At 44.1% G+C, this 23,845-nt stretch overlaps 1 protein-coding gene across 1 annotated transcript; it reads left to right on the top strand.

Moving 5' to 3' along the window:
* The first annotated feature begins 2,892 nt into the window (after positions 1–2,892).
* Positions 2,893–23,845, top strand: acsm3 (acyl-CoA synthetase medium chain family member 3). The gene is made up of 13 exons (XM_063220468.1): positions 2,893–3,432; positions 4,087–4,297; positions 5,514–5,721; positions 6,288–6,431; positions 7,488–7,644; positions 8,875–8,954; positions 11,321–11,444; positions 11,780–11,860; positions 12,126–12,227; positions 13,270–13,397; positions 13,941–14,040; positions 22,255–22,374; positions 23,575–23,845. Exons 1-13 carry the CDS (start codon positions 3,214–3,216, stop codon positions 23,659–23,661), a joined length of 1,761 nt encoding a protein of 586 aa, XP_063076538.1. The 5' UTR covers positions 2,893–3,213; the 3' UTR covers positions 23,662–23,845.

Here is a 23,845-nt window from a genome sequence, read left to right as displayed (position 1 = left end):
TTCATTTTTGGGATTGTGCCGCTTGTTAAACCGACCACAGTCTGACGGCTGCTGGCGCCCAACAAACAAACTTTAAAATCTTTAATTCAGTGTTGATGGCAACGTTACAACACACGACGCATCCCATGCGATAGGGCTAGCGAGCTAAACCCTTACAGCTGACAGCAAATTCAATTTGCGGCCACTAGGGGTCTAGATTTCTAGGCTACAATGGAGGCAGAGGCAGAATTTCAAACACATTCTGGGTTGCGTTTCCCAAAAACCCTTAAGTAGTACTTAAGCCAAAGTAGTACTTAAGTATGAGGGGCCGTCCAGGCAATATATATATATTTTATAGGTCTACATACAATATTTTTTTCTCGCACATGCAAATAAAATGGTTGCGCCAAGTGCATGTGTGAGGTAAAATAGTGTATATATAAACTTTTAGTAATGATGTGAGACCTATTACTGATATATTGCCTAGGCGGCCTCTCATATTTAAGTAGTACTTAGGCTTAAGTACTACTTAAGAGTTTTTGGGAAATGCAGCCCTGGTGGCATCACTTTGTATATTTGCACAACCTTGTATTGTTTGTTGTTGTTGTTTTGTATTTGAGAACAGTAGCCTATGAGAATGAAATCTATCAAGATATTTCATGTGGATATTGTCTGTTGAATTTGAACTTAGTTTGCACTGAAACTCACATACATTATGACAAAAGTCACTGAAGTCACACTATGTCCTACTGTGATGTGAAGACAGAAGAGGAAATGGAACCAATGGATGTGGTTGTGGAGGAAGAGCCTACAGCATGACATAGAATTTACACAGGTGAAAGTTAAGGGGGTGCCTGTGTCACCAGCTCTCTGGATTCAGGCGGTTCTCCGTCAGTGAGCAACTGTATCGCACGCTATACCGTCAAGTGGCCACGAATCACCGATCTATAATCTAATACGTTTGTGGTGCCGTCACGATAAAGCCCCGTTTTTCGTTGTTGGGCCACACTTCCGCGGCCAATGCATTTGAATGGGCTGTCCGACGTGTTGTGTCGTGGTTGATTTACGATTGATGGCCCAATTCCGACAGAAAACTGATTAGGGAAAGATTATTAGTGAAGGGATACATTAGCATGTATGCCCCATCACACTGTGAAGTAAAACAAATTAAGTTGGACAGTGTGTTTTCCAATGCAATGTTCGCTTCTCTACACCGTACCTACACTCCGCTTCTTCCTCATCATTGGTGTCCGAGAAATCAGTGGCTTTATCGTGACGGCACCACTACCATAGATTCATTTAATTTTGTGGAAACACGACGCATCTCGTTCGACCCAGACCCTCAGTGTCCACACCGGTGAGACGCCTCTCTCGGTCTCGGGCCAGCACCAGAACCAAAACCAACAGTTGAGTAGGAACTCAGTTAGTGGTCCATTGGTCCTTTACGGGGAGCATGTCTATGTTCCCACAGCCCATTGGTCCCATATCATTAAGACTTTTAACATTCATTTTTAGGCCCATTGGTACCACAGCCCATTGGTCCCACAGCTTATACCTGCTGGCACAATGTTCCCACATTCCTAAGAATTTTTAAAAATGTACACCCTATGTCCCATGGTGTGGTGAAAGGCATGTTCTCTTAGTTTACTCGGAAATGTGGGGACATGGAGTTGTGGAACATAGGGCCTATATTTGAAATAGTTCTTAAAAATGTGGGAACATGGAGCAGCAAGGATAAGCTGTGGGACAAATGGGCTGTGGGACCAACGGGCTGTGAGACCAATGGGCTGTGGGAACATAGAGCTGACCCCCTTTACCAGTGTGTTGGGATGTTGATGATCAATCCATATGAAAAAAAGTTATTACAGAAACTCCAAACAGCAAAAAAAGCGGAAGGAATACATCTGTTAAAATAAGGACCCTGTTATAGATTTACAGTTATCAGGCAGGAACTGGCAAAAATAAAGTGGTGAAACCGTAAAGAAGCAGTGTTGGGCAGCTCTCCCTCTGAAAACTGAAGAGCAGGAAGGCAGACCAAAGGGGTCAGCTCTATGTTCCCACGGCCCATTGGTCCCACATTGCTAAGACTTTTGCGTTTTTTCAAAATTAGGCCCAATGGTCCCACAGCCCGTTGGTCCCACAGCCCATTGGTCCCACATCACTAAGATTTTTCAATTTATTTTTTGGTCCCACAGTCCATTGGCCCCACATCACAAACACTTCAATGGGCTGTGGGACCAATGGGCCTAAACATTCAAATAAAAAAGCAATGTGGGACCAATGGGCTGTGGGACCAATGGACTGTGGGACCAATGGGCTGTGGGACCAATGGGCCTCAAAAATGAAAAAAAGTCTTAGTGACGTGGGACCAATGGGCTGTGGGACCAATGGGGCGTGGGAACATAGGAACGCTCCCCAGACCAAATAGTAATGGGGTCAGCTCTATGTTCCCACAGCCCATTGGTCCCACAGTCCGTTGGTCCCACAGCTTATTCTTGCTGCTCCATGTTCCCACATTTTAAAGAAATTATTCAAATATAGGCCCTATGCTCTACTACAACTCCATTTTCCCCACATTTCCGAGTAAACTAAGAGATCATGCCTTTCTCCTCGCCATGGGACATTGTTGGGACTAAATTTGAATTAATTCTTTGAAATGTTGGGACATGGGCCAGCACGTATAAGCTGTGGGACCAATGGGACTAAAAATGAATGTTAAATGTCTTAGTGATGTGGGACCAATGGGCTGTGGGAACATACTAGACACGCTCCCATAGAATCAGCATGGCAGCTCTGTGTTTTGTACATGTTCCTCTCTAAGGGGAGAGAACCGTTTGGTAAAATAATTACTGCTAATACGGCGATTCCATTTGTATGTGTATCAGAAGAACACTGACTCAATGGGCTGTGGGAACATAGACACGCTCCCCTTATGTCTATTACATGATCTCTGAAACAGACGGCGAGGTCTTGCGTAATCTTCCAGGCTAAGAAACTTCCACTAGGTCAAACAAGGTTCACCCACGGACGTCTGCAAATTCCAGTGCAGTAGGCTGTTTGTAACAATGCAACACTTTTAAATCTAGCCTCGGTTAGAGTAGCAACTAGTTCAGATGCAGTAAAACGGTGAGTTTAGTTTTGCATTCATCATTAGCCTGCATTAGTTGTAAAGGCTACCCGTCTGGCAGGCGCATGCATTATCCATTCCTTTTGTTTTCGTTTTGATTACACAACATGACTTGTTGGTTGCATTGTTTTCGCCTAACTTTTGTGTCGCACAAGTTCAAACCAAACTTTCCAAGTCGGTTAAAGTGGCACCAAACTCGAGCAAAAAGTTATCTTCCACAGAACTTCCACTCCTACGAGACCCTCCGGACGCTTTATAACCCTCGCATTCCAGAATATTTCAACTTTGCGAAAGATGTACTGGATGAGTGGGAGACGAAGGAGAAGGTATGGCTACGTGAAGTTAGAAAACCATTAAATTCGCATGCAAAATTACTGCTCGTTAACAAATCCCCGAGGGTTTTGCGCATGCAAAAAAACTAAATTCCTTGCAGATGAAATCCTGCAACAACGCACGGTCAAGATGTTTGGTGTCAGTTGGATTAGCATGATCAACAATGTTCCTCATTATTCCCATGTCTTTTGACAGAACTTCATTTTTGAACGCTTTAATGACTGGAGATTTTTTAAATATTGGTGTGTGGTTCGCTTTTCTTGAGCCGCGCATGGCTTCACGCGACTTCCTGGGACACCTTATGCTAAGGTCATAGGTCAAGAATGACATTTGTAACAGCTGGAAAATAAATGTTATCTCCACAGTCTGTGTGTGGAGGTTTCTGTACATTACGTTTTGATTATATGAAGGTGGAATAGTTCGCCCTATGTTGTGTAGAATTCTATAACACAATGCTATTAATAGGCTTATGTTGTGTGGAAATGTTTCAGCGTATAACTAAAGTGAAAGCTATTATATTATATTATATTATATTATATTATATTATATTATATTATATTATATTATATTATAGATGTGTGACATGATATATTATTTTATCAGCATTGTTTCTTGATGTAAAAGTGTATGTCCATCTGAAATGCTAGCATGGAGAGAAGTCGGGGCAGCCTGCTTTCTGGTGGGTGAACGATGGTGGGAAAGAGATCAGGTGGAGTTTTGAAGAGCTGGGGTTCCACTCGCGACGGCTTGCCAATGTGCTGACGGGAGAATGCCGACTGCAGAGAGGGGACAGGGTGCTCCTCATCCTACCCAGAATTCCAGAGTGGTGGCTGGTCAACATTGCATGCCTGAGAACAGGTAAGTGTGACTGAGGTGTTCCTTCCTGCGCAGTCCACCACTCAGGGCTCAAACTCGCCGCCTCCTAGTCAAAGCATCAGTTCGGGTAAGGGTGTCACAGCGTGATATCACTGATACTGTATGAGGCTTCGGGAGGGAGGTTTACTAACGTTCCACACCACACGCTAGCTGACCTCCGCACAGTGCAAGCATACTTAGTTTTGCCAAACGTTGCTTGCAATCATGCATGTCTACACATTTACTAAGGTCTGCACAAAAGTCATTTGACAAGTTCTCTTTGGAGTGTGACACCAAAGTTTTCTTTCCACCCTGGAAGTTGTCTAACTACACAGGATTACTGATTTATCCAGGTAACAGTGGGCCATTCAGGGTAAAGTAAAATATGACATGGATTGACTCCATGCTTGAGCAGTCTTTTTTTGATGTTCTTACTAACCCCAACAATGTAGCTGGTCAATTTAAAATGTTTCAGCACAACTGTCTGTAAGGGTGCATCGATGTAGTAACAACCTTTTGGGTGAAACGCAACATCTTCCAGCTCCATAAATAAGCAAAGTCACTTACAACTTAACTCCTATAACTACTGTATTGTGAACCTAAATTAATAGGACTCTTCACATGCAAACCTCGCTACGCCAGCTACTTGGCATCTGTTGTGTGGCAATAAAAATAGGCCGTCTTATGTTGTATTTTTAGTTTTCATTCATTTCTCATATCAGATTGTATTGAATTCACGTTGCACCTCGTTAAGGAATGCAATTAACCAAATAAACCATGGTAAAGTAAATAAATGTATAAATGACCTCTTACAGTACGTCTTATGTCACATACTTACTCTACACCAGTGGTTCCCAACCTATGGCTCGGGACCCAACCTATGGGTCGCCAAAGATCCACAGTGGGTCGCAAAGCCCTCTTGATTTTAAGGGGTTTAATTTTAATACCATATATAGCCCATGTTAAATAAATGACAAAGCATTTAAACTAATATATGCATAGAAGCAACAAAATGTAAGTGATACATTTAACATTTATTCTATCTTTGACTGAAGACAAATTGAGGAATAAAATGATAACTAAGGAGTTTTCACAGGAAACAGAGTATCATGTGACTCCCTCCCATGCGATTGGGTCACCAAAGCTTACAATGGTACAAATATGGGTCCCTGAAGAGAAAGGTTGGGAACCACTGCTCTACACTGTCGCTTGTTTCCAGGTACAGTTCTTATCCCGGGCACAGCCCAGTTGACAGCCAGGGACATCCTGCACCGCCTGCAGTCCTCCGGGGCTAAGTGCGTGGTGACGGACGAGTCGCTGGCTCCCCTCCTGGACTCGGTGGCGTCTGAGTGCGCCTCACTGCAGGCCAAACTGCTGGTGTCTGACCAGAAGAGAGAAGGATGGCTCAACCTCTCTGACTTGTTAAGGTGCTCCTTGTAAAACTTCAAAGTGTTACTTCCGGGTTATGTAAAAAATCTTTGCCACGTTTTCCTTCTAGTACAGGTGACATCTACCTGTCCTGAAGTGGTCACCTGATTCAGTGCTCGTTCAATCAAATTTGTGGCGAGCGCTTTACTTTTTGAATCTTGGACTGATAACTAATGCTAACATGTCGTTAAATCATCTATGAAGCAGATAATGTAAACTTTCTATTATTAACCTGCACAGTAGGCTACAAGTCAAACCTGCACAGCCTGAAATCTGATATTAATCACATCACAAGGAGGATAAACATACAGTAATGCCTCTTTTCCACTGCCGGTTTTCTGGTAGAACTACAGCTCGACACAGTGCGACTCACCCGCCACTTTTTGCTTCACGATTAATTAAGCTGTGTCATACCTATTCGAAAAGCAAAAACTGGCGGCCGATGTGTTGAGCTGTAGGCCTACCAGAATAACGGCAGTGGCAAAGAGGCATATCTGTCTCTGTGTTTTTGTATTTAACCTTAATGAAGTAACTATCTGTGTGTGTTTTTTGTCTCGTCCCTAAGGAGTGCGTCTGGAGAGCATGTCTGTGTCGACACCAGCAGTACAGAGCCCATGACCATATTCTTCACCAGCGGCACCACAGGCTCCCCCAAGATGACCCAGCACAACCACTGCAGCTTTGGCATTGGACTCACTGTCAATGGCAGGTAACAGTCGGTGACAGAACAATTGCACACAAGGCCCCAGGGTAAATCACTGATAAGTACCCCCATGTAGCCTGCCAATGTCATAATAGGGTCCCCACCATCAATATGGAAGGGCCCTGGGCCCAGGGGTAAATGCCCATAGCAAACACTTAAAGCTCCGCTCTTGGTAACAGTATGCATGCTGCTGACATATTTGTCTGTGCATCAGCAGAGGTACCATATATACCATACAGTAGTTGGTTGCCGTTCTAATGGTTGTTAAATGGTAAAATGGTCTAATGGTAAAAACAAATCCTCAAGTTGTGTTCTATGTACCTACGTATATTTTTGCATTTCCAAAACAGATCAGCTGTGAAAGATAATCCTCCTGATTTGAACCCACTATCGCGTGTGTCCAATAAGCATTTCCAAGTTAAAGCGTACTCCACAACGCCCTGTGACAGGTTAGGTTTAGAGATGGTTTTGGTTTAGGTACAATTTAGGTAGAAATTTGCCTAATCTCGCTGTTCTTGGCAAAAGTAAAGCAGCATAAACATTGCTTTACTGACAGGTTAGGTTTAGGGGTGGTTTTGATTAGGGCACAGCAAAGCATATTTGCGTTTAGTAACAGAAATGCGCTGTGACAAAACAAAATCGCAGACACGGCGGGAAAACTTTGCAGACCTTGTCACGTGTCAAAAGTGCATGAAAGCGCTTTACCGTTGCGTTGAGGAGCACGCTTTAACTTCAAAATGCGTCGCACCAACACGCTGAATGCACTAGCGTGCGATACATACACTAAAGCATGATGACAGCCTGCCGCAGAACGCAGTAGTTAGTGACCCTGCCCATTTTCAACATTGTAAACATTGCACAGTGAATAAATACCGACATTGTAAGTCCACTGAATAGAGTAGAGTAGAGTAGGGTAGAGTAGAGTACTTTTATTAATCCCGAAGAGAGTGTCTTCTTACATAAATACAAAAATGCACACAAAAATAATACACATTATTGCACATGAAACATATTAAGTAGCACTAGACTGAGTACAATGGCGTTGGCTCTGTTTCTCCGCAGGTACTGGCTGGACCTGACTCATAGGGACGTGATGTGGAACACGTCTGACACGGGCTGGGCCAAGTCAGCCTGGAGCAGTGTCTTCGCCCCCTGGATCCAGGGAGCATGTGTGTTTGTACACCACATGCCACGCTTCGATACCACCACAGTTCTGCAGGTGAGGAGAGTGTGTGTGTGTGTGTGTTTGTGTGTGTGGTAAAGCTTTGGGTGTATGGAGATTGTACATGGATATCAACAGTTGGCAAAGAATGGAAAAGGGAATATTTGTTTGTTTGTAGATATTACAGTACATTACACTTACTGTAGCTGCCACTTTTATCCAAAATGACTTACAGATATTTACTGGGTATTGGTTACAGTCCCTGTAGCAGTGATAGGTACCTTGCTGAAGGGCACTTCAGCTATGGCTGAAGGTGTAGGGAGAGGTAAGGGGGGATTCGAACCAGCAACCCTCTGATCTGAAGGCCACCGCCTTAAACATCATTTAAAGAAAGAGAACGTGTGAATGGGCATCGTCAATTTTTGGAAATAAACAGCTAAAATTGCACACTTGGACCGCTACTGGACATACTGTACAGTATGCAAAATGAACGTTCTCTCGACAGTGTCTCATTACTTAGGTATTCCCAACTTTATTTCTCAGTCATCAAAACAGACCTGACTGACATGCAATAAAGATCCCGGTTTATAAAATCAATGGACAATGGAATTCAGTATGATATTGTACTCACGGTTTGCAATCTTCAGAGGTTCACCATGAGCTGTTCCTGTGACTCACATTGAGAGCAGGGCCGTAACGAGACATTTTCAAATACTGGGGTCAAATACTGCGTGCCGTACTACATACTGTACATTTAGAATGCTTCAAACTTTTCAGTCAAACTCTTAGGTTCGTTTTCATCAGAGGTGTCAAAAGTAAAAGTACTTTTGTGGTGTAATTACAACACTTGCACATGGTATTACATAGCTGTTACACCATTTACACCATTGTAACTAATGGGATAGATGGACTGTGTTGTTACTAAAAAAACACTGAAAACCTAACAAGGACCCACCACAAACTTGATCCAACCAGTACGCAGTTAGCTGATCGTCAGACAAGTACACAGATCTACTGTTTACTCAGATAAGTTACTTGTATGGGAAGGAAACTGTGTTTCTTTTTTTTAACTTATACTTTTACTTTTGACACCTCTGATTTTCATTAATCACTGTCTTGAGGATGAATGGGGGTGGCATACAGACTGAATCCATCATTGTTGATCATAGATCGATTTTCATCATAGATAAATTTGACATTTCTGGAAAAAAAATACTGAGGACATAACCTCTGTGTCCTCAATGGTAGCTACGGCCATGATTGAGAGTGTTACTTTTTCCTTTCCAGACCCTCTCCCGGTATCCCATCACCACCTTCTGCACGGCCCCGACTGCGTACCGCATGCTGGTGCAGGAGGACTTGTCCAGGTGTGTCTTACCTGCAAATCTACACCTGTGCTTGGTGTTATTTTCCACTATACGGAATATATAGTCTTCAAGGATAACTTCAGCCAATTTCAATATGCAGTTGTAATGCTCACACTACCCTTGACTTGTCAGAGATTTTTTTTTTCTTCAGCCTTTTCCCGAGATCCTGGTCATTGTAATGGGGGCAGATGTTTGTTTACATTTAAAAGAAAATAATTTAAAAAACAAATTTATTCTAAAAAACATCCAAAAGGTTATGCAACATCAGCAGACAACTAGCAAACAGCGATACCTGTAGCCTGTTCAGCTACAGACTGCGCGCCATCTCCTGCAAGACAGACAGGCTGCGGAAGTCCTTTGTACCCAGGGCCATTCAGCTATTCAACATTGCACAGAAGGACACACAAAGAGAGATCATCATAGGGGACTGGACTGCATAAACAGATCCCACTCCTGCACACTCTATTTACCTGGACTCTCTACCCTTCGATTTCCTGGTGAACCAGTAGCCTGTAAGTAACAGGCTACTGGTACACTGCCCTTTCACGCCTCTCCGCAGGCGGGGTTTAGTCAAAAGATGCTTGCACGCGGTTGGAGCAACCTCATATGAATGACATGACACTTCGACCACTCACGTTGAAGCTTTGTGACGTAGGACGTGTCGTCACGTAAGCGCTGCCAGGTCGGGAACCAAAACAGAACAACATCCTTTAGAAAATCAACTTGAGGTATTTTGGATAACACCGCTGAAATTACTGCTTCCATCCCGACGCATGATAACTCCTCGCACGCCGCCATTACTGTTGTGATTCAGGGAGGGGGCGGGCACAGCCGAACTACCCTGGGGGAGGGAGTTGCGTTCGATAAACGTCATACCCACTGAAATCCCTCCCTACGATCCTGATTCGTCGTGCTGCCCCGTTTATTTCGTAAACGGAGGAGGAGAGCGAATCACAGGTGTACCAGAAGGTTTGTGTAGCCCAGCCCCCTGGGCGTCAACACATAGCTTCTGGTTCACCAGGAAAACTCGACTCCCCTTCAATGGAATGCACAGCTGTGTGTGTGTGTGTGTGTGTGTGTGTGTGTGTGTGTGTGTGTGTGTGTGTGTGTGTGTGTGTGTGTGTGTGTGTAGAGACTCAGTTGGCGACGTGTGTAACCCCCTGGACTACTGATACTCCTGGACTATGTACACTTTATTTTTGGTGTGTGTGTGTGTGTCTGTGTGTGTGTGTGGAGTGACACAGGGGCTACTTGTGTTTAACCCCCCCATCTCTTTTTTCCAAGGAATACAATGGGCATTGTACTAGGCAGAGAGACTATGGACACCCCTGGACACTTTATGGCCACTTTGTCTTGGCTTCTATGTGCCAATTAGCTAAGGCACGTGTGAACACTGTGGACACTTTACACTTTATATTTTTGGTGTGTGTGTGTGTGTGTGTGTGTGTGTGTGTGTGTGTGTGTGTGTGTGTGTGTGTGTGTGTGTGTGTGTGTGTGTGTGTGTGTGTGTGTGTGTGTGTGTGTTTGTGTGTGTGTGTGTGTGTGTGTGTGTGAGAGAGAGAGAGAGAGAGATGCCTTGGCAAAAGTATGCAACAGTGAGCTATATATGATTATTTTATGTGTAAATATGTGTGTTATGTCTTGTGGACAATGTCTTTATGTCTTTATTTATGTATGTATGCTACTTGACACCTTAATTTCCCCTTGAGATCAATAAACGATACTCTACTCTCTACTCTACCTTTTGGGAAAATATTTGGAGTAGGCCTATGTTAAGAATTTTTAAAATGTAAACAAAAGCTGCCCCCATTAGAATATCTTACATCTCGGAAAGGGCTGAGCTGAAAAATGTGGAATCACCGGGTACTGACAAGTCAAGGGTAGCGTGAGCAATACAACAGCATATTAAAATTGGCAGAAGTGGCCCTTTTAAGGTTTTCTTTTGTTTCAGACATTTAAAAGTTGTATCCTTCACCTGACAAGTTTCTACGTTGTAGTATCTTCTGTTTTCATCAGAGGGTGACCCGTCGGGTTACACTTTCCAAATATGTCAGGGAACATAGGCAAAAAGGGAAATAAGGGAAAGGGAAATTCACCAGATTTATTTCCCTTTTTGCCTATGTTTTGGTCCTGCTCTGGTTGCACCGGATTGTTAATTTAGAAGCGCGGAGTGCGTATATCCTTTGTTTTATAAATGTCAGGGAACATGTCTGAAGCAAAATAAAAATGTATTACTTGATCTAACAGTTAGAGACATACATGTTGTGTGTGCGTGTGTGTGTGTGTGTGTGCCTGTGTGTGTGCTTGTGTGTGTGTGTGCATACGTGCGTGCGCGTATGTGTGCGTGTGTGTATGTGCTTGAGCAGGTACAGCTTCCCCAGTCTGCAGCATTGCCTGTGTGCAGGGGAGCCGATTAACCCGGAGGTGATGGGCAAGTGGAGAGAGGCCACGGGCCTGGACATCTACGAGGGATACGGCCAGACAGAAACAGTAGGTCACTGCCACCAACCGTCACGATAAGCTTTTTAATCCATTGTCATTTTGTGACATTTCGGGGCCCGAAGAAGGAGCTCAGCGGTGTGAGGTTCTTCCATGCCGCCCTTGCCCCTATTAAACAAATTACACTGAAGTTGAGGATCAAAATATATTTATGATTTTCCAGCTCATAGTATATTCACAAAGGAATTTAAGTACCCCATATATGGCCCAGCCACTGACTATGATATATACGTATATACTATAGAATTTCCAAATAAATACTGACTACTACGATCTGGAAATGTTTTGAAGTGATTTTATCTCTCTGTGCTGTTTTCTGTCATTAGGTGTTAATAGCTGGGACTTTTAAAGGGATGAAGATCAAACCGGGATCATTTGGCAAACCATCCCCAGCGTATGATGTACAGGTAGGTCATTGATAGGAACGATAGGAAGGAAAAAATATTCGTTGATGTTTATTGCATTCATATTGATAGATTTGTTTATATTTAGTACTGGCACTTGCAATGCTATGTGGTCAGAGTTACAATTAATAATCTGATATTTCCTGACATCTAATAGCTGTTGACATAACGTGGCTTATGATGCAGTGTGATATGTCATCTGCACCTCCAGATAGTTATTGCGCCCTTGTTTGTTTATTTGTTTGTTTTGTCATTATTTTTTTCTCAGATCATAGATGATGATGGGAATGTGGTACCCCAGGGAAAGGAGGGCAACCTGGCAATCAGAGTGAAGCCTCACAGGCCTTTCTCCCTCTTCACAGAGTACACGGTACTGACAATGTGCTCACAGTACTGCAGGAAAAAGGAATGCTCTTTACATTGTGGAGTTGAGTCATAGAGGTAGAAAATAACACTAGAGAGGACACAGCAATTTGCGACAGCACTGGAAAATGGCAGCTGGAGCTTCCCAACTTCCGTAGGTAGTGTAGGTACCTTCAGGCAATGCAAGTCAATGGAGAACACGCCCACCCCTGTCAATTTTTTGACTAAAACTGTGTGAATATGAAGTAACACATTAATCAAAGACCAGATTTGAAATGTCAGGCTAGATATCTACTTAAATCATATGAGTCGATAAAATACATTTAAAAATCAAATAATATCTTTTATGAACATAGCTAGCAACACACTTCAACTATTGTCCTTGTATAGTGTGTTGATGGACATTTTCACATGATTAAGCCATTTTTGACAGAGGTGAGCCTCGTTCTCCGTTAATTTCCATTTCTCTGATCTACCTACAGATAATGGCCGATACAGATTGCCGTAAAAAGGGGGGCGGGGTCCTCTCTAGTGTTATTTTCTACCTCTATGAGTTGAGTCTACAAATTGACCACTAGGTGTCCCCATCGTCCAACGTATGGGCTAGTGTCCCAATAAGATTTAAAAAAGTAGCCAATCACCACCACATATTGGTCTCCTATGTGCATAGCTTTGAATAATGCAAAATGTAATGTATTGTTGTGCATTGTCTGCAAATTCATTCCACATTTACTTTTTCCGATATAAAAAAATGCTTATTTGTTGTATGCATTCATTTCAGAGAACAATAACACAATAAACTGGTTTTAAACCAGTACTGAAATTTAAATGGAATAAGCTACATTTTCTAAAGCTAAAATTGTAAATTGTATGGTGGGGGGTAAGTGTGGTTACACCAAACTTTTGACCGGTAGTGTATTTATGTAACAAATTGTGTACACATATGCCATGGGACCTTTTACATTTTACAGAATTCCACTACACAGCAAGTCTTCCCATTAAAATTAAATAAGTAACCAATCAGCCTGGCCGTCTGGTTGTCTGTCCAGGACGACCCTCAGAGGACTGCAGAGTGTTTCCGTGGCGACTTCTACCTGACAGGGGACAGGGGGTTGCAGGATGAGGATGGATACTTGTGGTTCATCGGCAGATCTGATGATGTCATTCTGTCCGCAGGGTATGGTCACTGCTGGGTACTCTATGCTTCACCAGGGTTCATACAGAAATATTGAAATGAATGAATTTACTACTTTTTTACTACCATCAAGATATTTTTTTATTACCAAAGCAAAAGCGAAGCGCGCACTGGCTCCGACAAAGTGCCGAGCACTGCTCCGCAAAAGTTTGTTTTTCAATACAACCCCGCACACCGGCGATAAGAGACGAGTTCTATTTCGTCTGAGCCACCCATTGACTATCTATTCTCTGCTGTGGTGAAATCGTCTGCGGGGGTCGGATTTGTGTCGGAAGCGAAAGTGCCCTGCTGTGCTGTTGGATGTGCGGAGGCCCTTAATGCAACTTAATGCAAAACCTTTCCAAAACACATTGCGCAAACCAATGAACAACATCAGTGTGTGTGTGTGTGTGTGTGTGTGTGTGCATGTGTGTATGTGGGTGCGCATTTGTATGTGTATGTGTGTGTTAATGCGTGCATGCATGTATGTGCGTCTGTCTGTGGTGTGTGAGAGTGTACCAATTGATTGATGTGTCTACTGTGCAGGTACCGCATCGGCCCGTTTGAGGTGGAGAATGCCCTGATTGAGCATGACGCCGTGGCCGAGTCTGCTGTGGTCAGCAGCCCTGATGCTGTCAGAGGAGAGGTAATATACTGGGGGCTTTTATTATGAGGCACAGCACTCATATCCACATGTGCTTAACCCCTTAAGACAGGGGTGGGGAACCTATGTCTGGAGGGCCGTTTGTTGCCCTTGAGGACGTTTTATCTGGCCCCCCGAGATCATTTTAATGTTAAGCTTCACAAGAAATATGACATATTTTGTCAAGGAATCTTTGAAATTACATTTGCAATACAATGAAGTTATATTTAGGGGACCTACAGATGATGGGGTCTGTTTTAAAGGTGGCTGGCTTCAATACAGGCCTAAAGCACAAGGGGAAATCCTGGTTTGTGTTCTTAGTACGGCTCTCAGAGGACTCTCACGGCCCTCGGAGTAATTTGAAGTGGCCCTTCGAATGAAAAAGGTTCCCCACCCCTGCGCTAAGACATTAGATAAGATAAGGCGTTATAAATTTGCTGTTACCAGAATGGCAGTGACCCAAATTGTAGTACATTACTTAACCCCTTAGCACAGAGCCTGTTGTAGCCTTACTGTCACCAAAATTGCAATGGTTATGTCTTAATCTGTTACTTAAGGCTCTCAGTAATGTCATAGAAATGTTGTTATGATGTAGTTGAGTATTTTCAGGAAATAGTGAGTAGGCCCGCCGGCGACCCCATCTGCACTTACAGTGCCCTCCATAATTATTGGCACCCCTGGTTGAGATGTATTAAAAGCCTTAAAATAAATTCAGTGTTTATTGCAGAAGAATACTGTCACACTGAAAATTGTAGGAAAATGTAGCCTTCAACTCAAATGAATTGTAAGAAAATAAAAAAATCCCTGACTAAAAAATAATTATTTTTCATTAAATCACCTGTTCCACAATTATTGGCACCCTTAACAATTCCCAGGAAATAAATATAATTGAAGCATTTCTGTCATTTCTACAGTAGTTTACAAAGTTTACCAGAGTATGTAGGAACATTTAATTAGTAATTCATCACTTCCTGTTTCCCTGGGGTATAAATATGACGTGACACCGAGGCCATTTCTCTTATCCACTCTTAAACATGGGAAAGACAAAGGAACACAGCATACAAGTGAGGCAGATGTGCGTCGACCTTCACAGGTCAGGCAGAGGCTACAAGAAGATTGCCACTCAACTGCAGCTGCCCATATCCACTGTGAGAGGAATAATTAAGAAGTTCAAAACAACTGGAACAGTGGTAAACAAGCCTGGACGAGGACCCAAGTTTATTTTGCCACCACGCACAGTGAGGAGGATGGTAAGAGAAATCAAAAGATCTCCAAAGCTCACTGTTACAGAATTACAACAAATGGTAGCATCCTGGGGTCACAAAGTCTCCAAATCAACCATCAGGCGCTGTCTACACGCCAACAAGCTGTTTGGGAGGCATGCACGGAGAAAACCTTTCCTCACTCACAATCATAAACGCAAGCGTCTGGAGTTCGCCAAGCGGTATTGGGGATTCAACTGGGACCGTGTGCTTTGGTCAGATGAGACCAAGATTGAGCTTTTTGGCAACAAACACTCTAAATGGGTCTGGCGTACCACGAAAGATGCGCATGCTGAAAAGCACCTCATACCCACTGTGAAGTATGGGGGTGGGTCAGTGATGCTGTGGGGCTGTTTCGCTTCCAAAGGCCCTGGGAACCTTGTTAGGGTGCATGGCATCATGAATGCTTTGAAATACCAGGACATTTTAAATCAAAATCTGTTGCCCTCTGCCCGAAAGCTGAAGCTGGGTCGTCACTGGGTCTTTCAGCAAGACAATGATCCTAAACATATGGCCAAATCTACACAGAAATGGTTCACCAGACAGAAAATCAAGCTCCTCCCATGGCCATCTCAGTCCCCTGACCTCAACCCCATTGAGAACCTGTGGGGTTAGCTGAAGAGGAGAGTACAGAGGAGAGGACCCAGGTCTCTGGATGATTTAGAGAGATTCTGCAAAGAGGAAAGGCTGAATATCCCTCTTTCTGTCTTTTCCCATCTTGTGAAACATTATAGGAGAATATTAGGTGCTGTTTTGTTTGCAAAAGGGGGTTGTACAAAATATTAACACCAGGGGTGCTAATAATTGTGACACACATTATTTGATGTCAAATAATTATTTCTTTATGTGGGATTTTTTCCCCACTGAATAAATGCACTTGTATTGAAGGTTGGATTTTTCTCTTTTTTTCCATTAAGGTCCCATATTATTTAGGAAAAAAATAAAATAATTGGAAGCTAAAAAACACATCTCAACCAGGGGTGCCAATAATTATGGAGGGCACTGTATGTCATAGTAATGGAGTACTATGGTAGTTAGTACTTTTAAGCGTATAACAGCATTCGACTGGTGGAACAGTGTGCATTAGGGGGCTACACATTACCTCCTTTGCAGCCCTGTGTTATAATGTAGAGTGTCGAGGGGTCTTAAGGCTATGGCACACAGATATGGCAGAGGCAAGAGGTGGATTTTTACCATTTATTTTTAGAGTCCACAGGTGAGAAGCAGTGAGCAAGTGACTAAATTAAAGAAACCCAACGAAAATGAAAACAGAAGATCCTAAAGTCTATTTACAAAATGTACAAAAACAACTAGGCCATCATCAGCCAAAGTAAGAAAAAATAGCCTACATGGCAAAGAGTCACAGACTCAAATATCCTCACACAGCTGAGGTTCTGGAGCTCAAAGACGCACGTCTTCTTTCCATGGAGCTTCCCAGACAATTGAAACTCTTCCCATTATAAAGGGCACCTGTCTACCGTAATGAGTGGACCATTCCACTCGGTACAAAATGCAGGGGTGTACTACACAGTCAAGCTAGTAGGAAACAATAAAATGGTACCATAAACATAATCATTACATCAGGCCTTCTTTACATGATCAGTGCATCTCAACATGCAAACATAATCACAGTTTGAATTTTAAAAACACATAATTACATTTCATTTGGGCACAAGGACACACCCACCCCACTAAATCACATTCTCAGTTGAAACATGCTGTGCCACTGGTAAGAAACATGCGGTTTCAAGCTACCTAGCAAACATTTGATGGTGTCTCTCTAGACCAGGGGTCCCCAAACTTTTTTCTCTGGGGGCCACATTATCGTTCCTGACTGTGATCAGGGGCCGGATCAATCATGTGGGCTTTAATCCTAGGCCAATGCCTGTTATAGCCATAATTTCTAGCACAAAATTGTTCATCATTACAAGTGATTTGCAAAAGAAGTGAGTACTTCACAAGTTTTTCTATTTGAAATACCACATTCCTTTTAATTTCTAATAACCATGTAAAACTAGCAAGGAAAGGTTAGAAAAATTTGGTGATTTACAGTTTATGAGTGATACAATATAAATGGTAGGCCTGTTTATATTACAGTGAGATGAGAAACTATCAAGACAAGATAGGATTGCTTCTTTGGGCCAGTTCAAATGGTGAGGAGCAGAGAGGTGGCGGGCCAGTCAAAGGGGCATGGCGGGCCGCATCCGGCCCCCGGGCCTTAGTTTGGGGACCCCTGCTCTAGACACTCAAAACTACTGAAGTTGATCCCATTTACCCGGGCAACACTTTACAATTAAGCAAGCATGTGACCTGTAAAGCTAGCAAACTAAACATGTGTGCACCCATGTAAAACTGCTAGGCTAGACAGTAAACAGCATTCATGAAACAAGTGATGTTACACCAAAGTCCATGACCAAAGTATGTAACGTAGGCAAGGAAAACGGTTAAACGGTGAGAGAGTCTGATGGTTTCAATGGCGTCTGTCAATTTAGACGCCGTGATGATGCACTCACAGGGTGCATTGTCACACCCTGAACACTTTTGTAAGTTTGCAGCAGTGTGATATTCATCAAGCAACAAATATGTTTGTGTAGCGAAAGTGAGCAGACATGCCCCGCCGAGACTCGAAACCGGACTCCCGGGGTTAAAAAAAAACTGGGGCGCTGACTAGGCCTGTAACGATACCAAACCGACGTACCGTACTGAAAAGACCTGTACCGAATCGAACAGTGCTGTACTGAAAGGTTGAGTAAAAGGCTACTCTGTTCATGTTTTTACATTATGCTGCCACTACATGCAGAGGCTCATGCAGAACCCTGAGAGAGAATGCAAGAAAAAACGGGTGTATAGGCTTGTTCTTTGTGAAACCTTGACAAAAAGTGCTATTTCTTACATTGAAATCTCCGACCTAAAGTAACAGGTTGAATGTATTTCCTTTTTTTTTCGTTTGTATTTTGACAATAATTTGGTGAAATAAACAACGTGCTGAGGAAGAAAATGGTTTTCTATTTTGTTCCCATATACTGTACCGAAAATGTACCGAACAGAGATTTCTATTTCGTTCCTTCTGACCGCCAGGCGGTGCTTTCAGCACTGAATGATCCATCACATGCTCATGCAGGTCGAGAGTTAATAACAAAAAAGTAATCTGTGACCCGGGTGACGCGCATATGCATACCGCCATACTCCGGAACTTAAGGCATGCGCGCCCCGGAAGTCCCTGCTTGGCAATCTTCTAATCAGTATTCCGAGTGACAGCCAAGGCCTGGCGGTCATCCGGAACTCATAGAACCATGGTTATATACATAACCTCCGTTCTATTTCGTTCCTTCTGACCGCCAGGCGGTGCTTTCAACATTGGATGACTAGTACCAACATGGTCACGAGGAAGACCAAACATCCAGTCCAATGGCCACGTAGAGCCGTCGTGTCGCTGTGGTCCACGAGCTGTGCGCCACCATGACGACACAGGAAATCCGGGCAAGTTGCGTACGCGTCAATGCCCCTGATGCAGCGGTACAAATGTCAGAGAGCGGGATTCCTCCCAGGGCCGCCCAAGGTCCATCCAGACACCTTGTAGAGTGACCTCGAATGTATCGAGATACCGCACAGTCGCTGCAAGTGGAAGCACGTGTAAGCACCTGACATAGTGATCAACATCCATCCGGACAGCCGTTGGTTGGACAATGTCTGACCCGAATCCTTGGTAGGGTGAGGAGATGCCAACAGGGCAATCCAGGCGTCTTAGAGCCCCACAGTCGTCATACACGGCCGACCGAGAGGGCGTGCAGCACCCCCATGACCCCTAGCCGACGACAAGACTAGGAGACGGGCTGCCTCCCGAGAGCCACCAGGGCCCAGTCCCCTCGAGAGGTACAAAAGGTGCCATAAGTAATGCCTCCAGCACCAGGAGGTGGTGGTGTCAGGTGTCCTCGCAGGGATCTCTGCCACCGAGTGCCCTTCAGGAAGCGCCTGACCAACGCATGCGACTCCAGAGTCATGCCATCAACCCCGGCAAGCATAGCACATAAAGGCAGCAGCGTCCACCCCCATGCCGGAATGCACTAGGCCTCCAACAAGGAGGGATAGGAGAAGAGTAGGGGTGGCAGGTATAGGGAAAGTTTTGGCAAAGGACGCGCTCAACTTCTTGGAAAAAGAAAGTCTTTGGGTGCGCGATAAAATGTATCAACTTAAGGAAGAAAATTCCGCACCCACAAACCGCGTCTCACCACCCATCTATATTACCACCATGTCCAAAAAGCAAACGTGCCTCGGCCATCAAGCCTTCATCAGTGCGTGGTACCACGCAGTTTTTCTTCCTTAAGGTATAGGGAAAGCCACAGGCATCAGCCTCAGTCGTTGCTCCAACGAAACAGGTCCCAGCAGTCATCGCACAGGGAGGCGCGTGAGAGTGTGAGCTGACGCGTAATCGTGGGGTCACACAGCGCTAGCATTGGTTCACGACGTTCCAGAGAAGCCCTCCCCACAGACGTAGGCACACCGGGTACGGATGCCAGAGCCGACCGACCAGTGGTGAGAGGAGGTTCAGTCGCTGGGGTAGGCACCAGGGCCACTCGCTCAGTACTTCATACAGCAATATAAAACAAGCCGTCCCGGGCCACCTGGGTACCACGAAGGGAGCCCGGATCCCCCCGGATCCTCTCCAGGGTGTGCAGTATGAGTGGGAGGGGCATAGCACTGGAGCAGGCTCTCCAGTGAGAACCACCGGGTGTAGTGAGTGACCGTCAGGAAGGCGGAAGGGCAACCATATGGCCTTCAACACCTCAGAGTGCAGTGTCCAGTCTCCGCAAAGTAGCGGACCTCCGTAGAAAATGTCAGCAACCAAGGTCTTAACGTATGGTAAGCATGTTGCACTCTGGCACGCAGAAGCGGGTAGGCCTATGAAGGCAGCCGCTGCCTCAGTCCCAGGGAGGTCCGGAGGCGACGTCCTCCTTCATGATGTGCACGGAGCACAAGGGACGCACTCCATCCCCATCAAAACATGCCACTCCGCAGGCCAGGGCAGGATCTGCCTGAGGGTCATCAGGACTGTCAGTAGTTCCCAGGTCGTCCATGTGCCGACTCCGTAGTCAAGGGCTCTCCAAGCCAAAGGCAGTCCCACACTGACATACCGCACTCCAGCCAGTCAGGGAGGCCACATTGGTCACAACGTCTCTGCAAAGGACCACCAAGCCCATGACCTGCATGAGCATGTGATGGATCATTCAGTGCTGAAAGCACCACCTGGCGGTCATCCGGAACTCATAGAACCATGGTTATATACATAACCTCCGTTTTCTGTACTGTTACACCCTTAGCACTGACCAATACACCAAAGCACCAGGCTGGTTGGCATGTGACAGAGCATATCCTCAAATCTAGTGATGGTTCTTTCTGGAGGAGGCATACTGACTGGCTCCATCTAAGACCATAAGGTGGAGAAAACCACACTCACAAGCTCAGTCACATTATTATTTATTAAAAGGTTTGCAGTGTGGACATGTTGGTTGAATAAATAGCAATGATATTGAGCTTGCGAGTGCAGTTTTCTTCACTTTAAGTTGACAGTTCCTTTTATGCGCACCCAATTATTTATTTATTTTTTTAATGTTAGAAGTTGAGCGCGCCTATCACTGCCTCATGTAAGCCCCTACAGTGCCTGCATGCTGTTGTATAAAACATCTGAAGGTCTGAACGTCTGAAGTCACAAAAAAACATTAAAGGCCAACTTCCGATAAAACACAGTTTTACTCACTCCTTTTGAAAATCGGACGGTCACCCGAAGTTAAACTCACGTGCAAGGCTTTCATAGCGGTGCGTCACCTCGCCTGGCTGTATTTCCTGGTGCTTCCCAATTTACATAAATAATGCAGAGAAACGAGCGAATCACGAAAGCCTTTCTGTGTTGCGTCACATCGAAAGAAGGCGCTGCCCACAAAGGTTTATGTCGACCCATTTTTCTAAAAACATGTTGAGTAATTTTGTTCTGCTTGTTTTCAAAACAAGCAACGCCTGGTGGCCCGAAACCTAGCTTAGCTTAGCTATCAGCTGGTTGCTACTCTCAGATACACACAGAGCACAAAGCCTCATACATACAGCCTGCCCACTCTGGCGGCTCCATGCCTGCAGTTTGCTGTCACCCGAAGTTAAACTCACGTGCAAGGCTTTCATAGCGGTGCGTCACCTCACCTGGCTGTATTTCCTGGTGCTTCCCAATTTACATAAATAATGCAGAGAAACGAGCGAATCACGAAAGCCTTTCTGTGTTGCGTCACATCGAAAGAAGGCGCTGCCCACAAAGGTTTATGTCGACCCATTTTTCGAAAAACATGTTGAGTAATTTTGTTCTGCTTGTTTTCAACACAAGCAACGCCTGGTGGCCCGAAACCTAGCTTAGCTTAGCTATCAGCTGGTTGCTACTCTCAGATACACACAGAGCACAATGCCTCATACATACAGCCTGCCCACTCTGGTGGCTCCATGCCTGCAGTTCGCTGTCGAAAGAGCACAGCCCTGAATGGAGCCTGCACGCCTCCGTTGGCGCCCCTATAGTGCAGTAACACCCGGGGAAGTGGCAACTCTAACCATAGACGATCTCTCTGCAGAGCAGGAGGAGGGAGCCAATCAGAGACCAATATACAAGACAAACACGGAAGACTCTGTCGTTTCTCCACAAGCCACCTTGCTAGCTTGCAAAAACGTCTTGAAACAAAGCAACCAGAACGTTTTTTAAAACAGGACCAACGTGTAACACATTCAATAACAGGGAATACAGCAATATTAATGAAACAACTGTGAGAGGACATCTTTAAAAAAAAATAAGTGGGAGCAAAAAAAATCCTGATTGAAGTGGACTTTTCTCTTTTTTCTGGTTATTTGTCTGGCCTGCTCCCAGATAAGAATATACTCCTGAATGCTGTTGTTTACCTGATGCTCTGCTTCCCCTCTGCGTCAGGTGGTGAAAGCGTTTGTGGTGCTTACCTCCGACTATAAAACCAGGAGCCACGAGGACCTGAGAGCCGAGCTGCAGGCCCACGTGAAGAAGGTCACAGCTCCCTATAAGTATCCCCGCAAGGTAAGAGGGCCTGAGATCCAGGCAGCCACCTACTAGTCTGCTGACCCACCCATAATACTACTCTTCATTCGTATCCATGGTCTGGAGGTTCTTTTCTGGGGAAGGTTTAGTCGGCTACCAGGCCGCCGGCCAATAAGCGAACGATTGAGTGAGAGCTGTGCAATCGTTTCAAAACAGAACTGCAATCCTCCCGCCCTTCTAATCGCGTCAGGTCAAAGAACCTCCAGACCATGAATACGAATTAAAAGTATTTTGGATGGGTCATACCAAGCTAGCCACCTACCACTATAAATACATAAAGACACAGGCATGGGGGAAGTATGCCCAATGTTGTCCTCGTGAATTCTGTCTTTTTCCCATTGATCTAAATCATGGATGGGCAACTGGTGGCCCGGATGCCACATCTGGCCTGCCTTCTCACTCAGTGCGGGCCGTAGATAAAACATAATTTGAAAAATAATGACCAGATTTTTTTCTAAATCACTAGTGAATCAATTTGTTGTAATTAGACTGTTGGTTGATGGAGAACAATAATATTTTTCTAGGAGTCGACCGATACAGGTTTTTTAATGGCCGATGCGATACTGATTTTTTTTTTCATCACCCTTGGCCGATACCCGATTTCCAATACCCGATATTTAGGGCCGATATGGGTGAAAGAAAAAGTTAAGAAATGTCAAATATTCCAGGTCTCAAGTTAAAAATAAACATTCCTTTAACATTATCAAATTGAGGTAGAACTTGTAACATTTAAACACCCACTCTAACAATCAAGTAATGTCTAACAATCAAGTAATGAAAAAATGAAATGTCTTGGTGCTTTAAAAAAAAAAACCCTGAATGACATAAAATAATAAACATTGCGTATCGTCTAAAACCACACACACGTATCGGCCGATACTATACACTTAAAATATGCAAATATCGTCTCGATACCGATATATATATCGGTCTATCCTTAATTCTTTCCAAACAATAAGGGCAATCCAACCTCACTTAGTGTAGCACTCTGTGAGTTGCTGTCAAATCCGTGGTCATGTGGCCCTCCATTGGTGGTGATAGAACAATGTTGCCCTCCTTATCATGAACATTGCCCATACCTGATCTAAATATTGTATTTCACTCATTCATTCATTCATTCATTCATTCATTCATTCATTCATTCATGCATTCATTCATTTTGTTCTTTTGGTATTCTAGATTGAATTTGTGGAGCAGCTTCCAAAAACGGTCAGTGGTAAAATCCGGAGAGTGGAGCTACGGAACAAGGAATGGGGGAGAGGTTGATTCAGTTAATGTATGGACCTCAGTTACGTATTTTATGCCGTTTTTAATGAGAAATCATTTGTAACACACATTAAGAAATAACTTCATATGATTATTATCCTGTAATGGAACCAATGTATACATATACATATATTTTGTACAGTATTACACTCTTAATAATAAAATTTGTACATTCCTGAACATC

This window comes from Engraulis encrasicolus, chromosome 16, assembly GCF_034702125.1.
Source record: "Engraulis encrasicolus isolate BLACKSEA-1 chromosome 16, IST_EnEncr_1.0, whole genome shotgun sequence".
NCBI classification, from domain to species: domain Eukaryota; kingdom Metazoa; phylum Chordata; class Actinopteri; order Clupeiformes; family Engraulidae; genus Engraulis; species Engraulis encrasicolus.
The sequence above is the reverse complement of the archived record's forward strand: the minus strand, read 5'-3'. Positions and strand labels throughout refer to the sequence as shown.